The following is a 1,290-nucleotide window of genomic DNA, read 5'->3' as shown; positions in this document are numbered from 1 at the left end:
TGTCTACGTAGAAGTAACCTGCTTATTTTTCTCTAATTAGCCTGAACCAGGAGAGTTCCTCTAATGATTAATGCTATTTTGCAGGTATTGACTCTATCTTTTGGGAAAATGAGGATGGAGGAGAGTTAGCAAGAAATAAGATTTTATCTTGCAATACTACAGACCCCACTTACTTAGGAGGCACTCATGGAACATCTTGCCAAAGGTTTACTTTGTTTGTTTTCTTCTGTTCTGACTAAAATCTGACTGTCCTGGGCAACTGGATAAGGCATTGTCTTTCCTTTGCTCTTTTCTTCTTGTTCTTGAACCTAGGACTAGATGTGTGTCAAAAATGTTATTGAGCTTTTCCGCCCGCTCCCCCCTCCTCCCGAGTGCCGCTCCGGCTGCACCGCGCTCGCTCAGAGCTCCCGGCTTCTGCTAAGGTAGTGCCGCCGTCGTCTCTCTCCAGCCGGCGTCATGATCATCTACCGGGACCTCATCAGCCATGATGAGATGTTCTCTGACATCTACAAGATCCGGGAGATCGCGGACGGTCCGTGCCTGGAGGTGTAGGGGAAGATGGTCAGTCGGACAGAGGGTAACATTGATGACCCGCTCATTGGTGGAAATGCTTCCGCTGAAGGCCCAGAGGGCGAAGGTACCGAAAGCACAGTAATCACTGGTGTTGATATTGTCATGAACCATCACTTGCAGGAAACCAGCTTCACAAAAGAAGCCTACAAGAAGTACATCAAAGATTACATGAAATCAATCAAAGGCAAACTTGAAGAACAGAGGCCAGAAAGAGTAAAGCCCTTTCTGACAGGGGCTGCAGAACAAATCAAGCACATCCTTGCTAATTTCAAAAACTACCAGTTCTTTATTGGTGAAAACATGAATCCAGATGGCATGGTTGCTCTGCTGGACTACCGTGAGGATGGTGTGACCTCATATATGATTTTCTTTAAGGATGGTTTAGAAATGGAGAAATGTTAACGAATTCGGCCATGATTTTGGATGTGTCACCTGTTGCCGTAACGGGCTGCTCCTCTTCATCCACACGACACCCGTACTTAGATGGGACTGAAGGCATCTTGAGCTCTTCATTTGTTTTGACTCTGATTTATTTGGAGCGGAGGCATTGTTTTTAAGAAAAAAACATGTCATGTAGGTTGTCTAAAAATAAAATGCATTTAAACTAAAAAAAAATGTTATTGAGACAGAGTTTGCTAAGTACTTTGAGAGGCTTCAGGACAAAAGGTCTTATACTACAAATATAATTACTACCAATATATTTTGCTGATATCAGCT

General features: G+C 43.6%; 1 protein-coding gene across 1 annotated transcript; it reads left to right on the top strand.

Annotated features, from left to right (window-relative positions):
- The first annotated feature begins 543 nt into the window (after positions 1 to 543).
- On the top strand, positions 544 to 1,010 carry LOC112830794 (translationally-controlled tumor protein-like). The gene has a single exon (XM_073881580.1). The coding sequence runs from the start codon at positions 559 to 561 to the stop codon at positions 973 to 975; it is 417 nt and encodes a 138-aa protein (XP_073737681.1). The 5' UTR covers positions 544 to 558; the 3' UTR covers positions 976 to 1,010.
- The last annotated feature ends 280 nt before the right edge of the window (positions 1,011 to 1,290 follow it).

The sequence above is a fragment of the Callorhinus ursinus genome, unplaced genomic scaffold, assembly GCF_003265705.2.
Source record: "Callorhinus ursinus isolate GAN/ISIS: 27379988/994484 unplaced genomic scaffold, GSC_fseal_2.0 scaffold1, whole genome shotgun sequence".
Taxonomy (NCBI): Eukaryota; Metazoa; Chordata; class Mammalia; order Carnivora; family Otariidae; genus Callorhinus; species Callorhinus ursinus.
The sequence above is the reverse complement of the archived record's forward strand: the minus strand, read 5'-3'. Positions and strand labels throughout refer to the sequence as shown.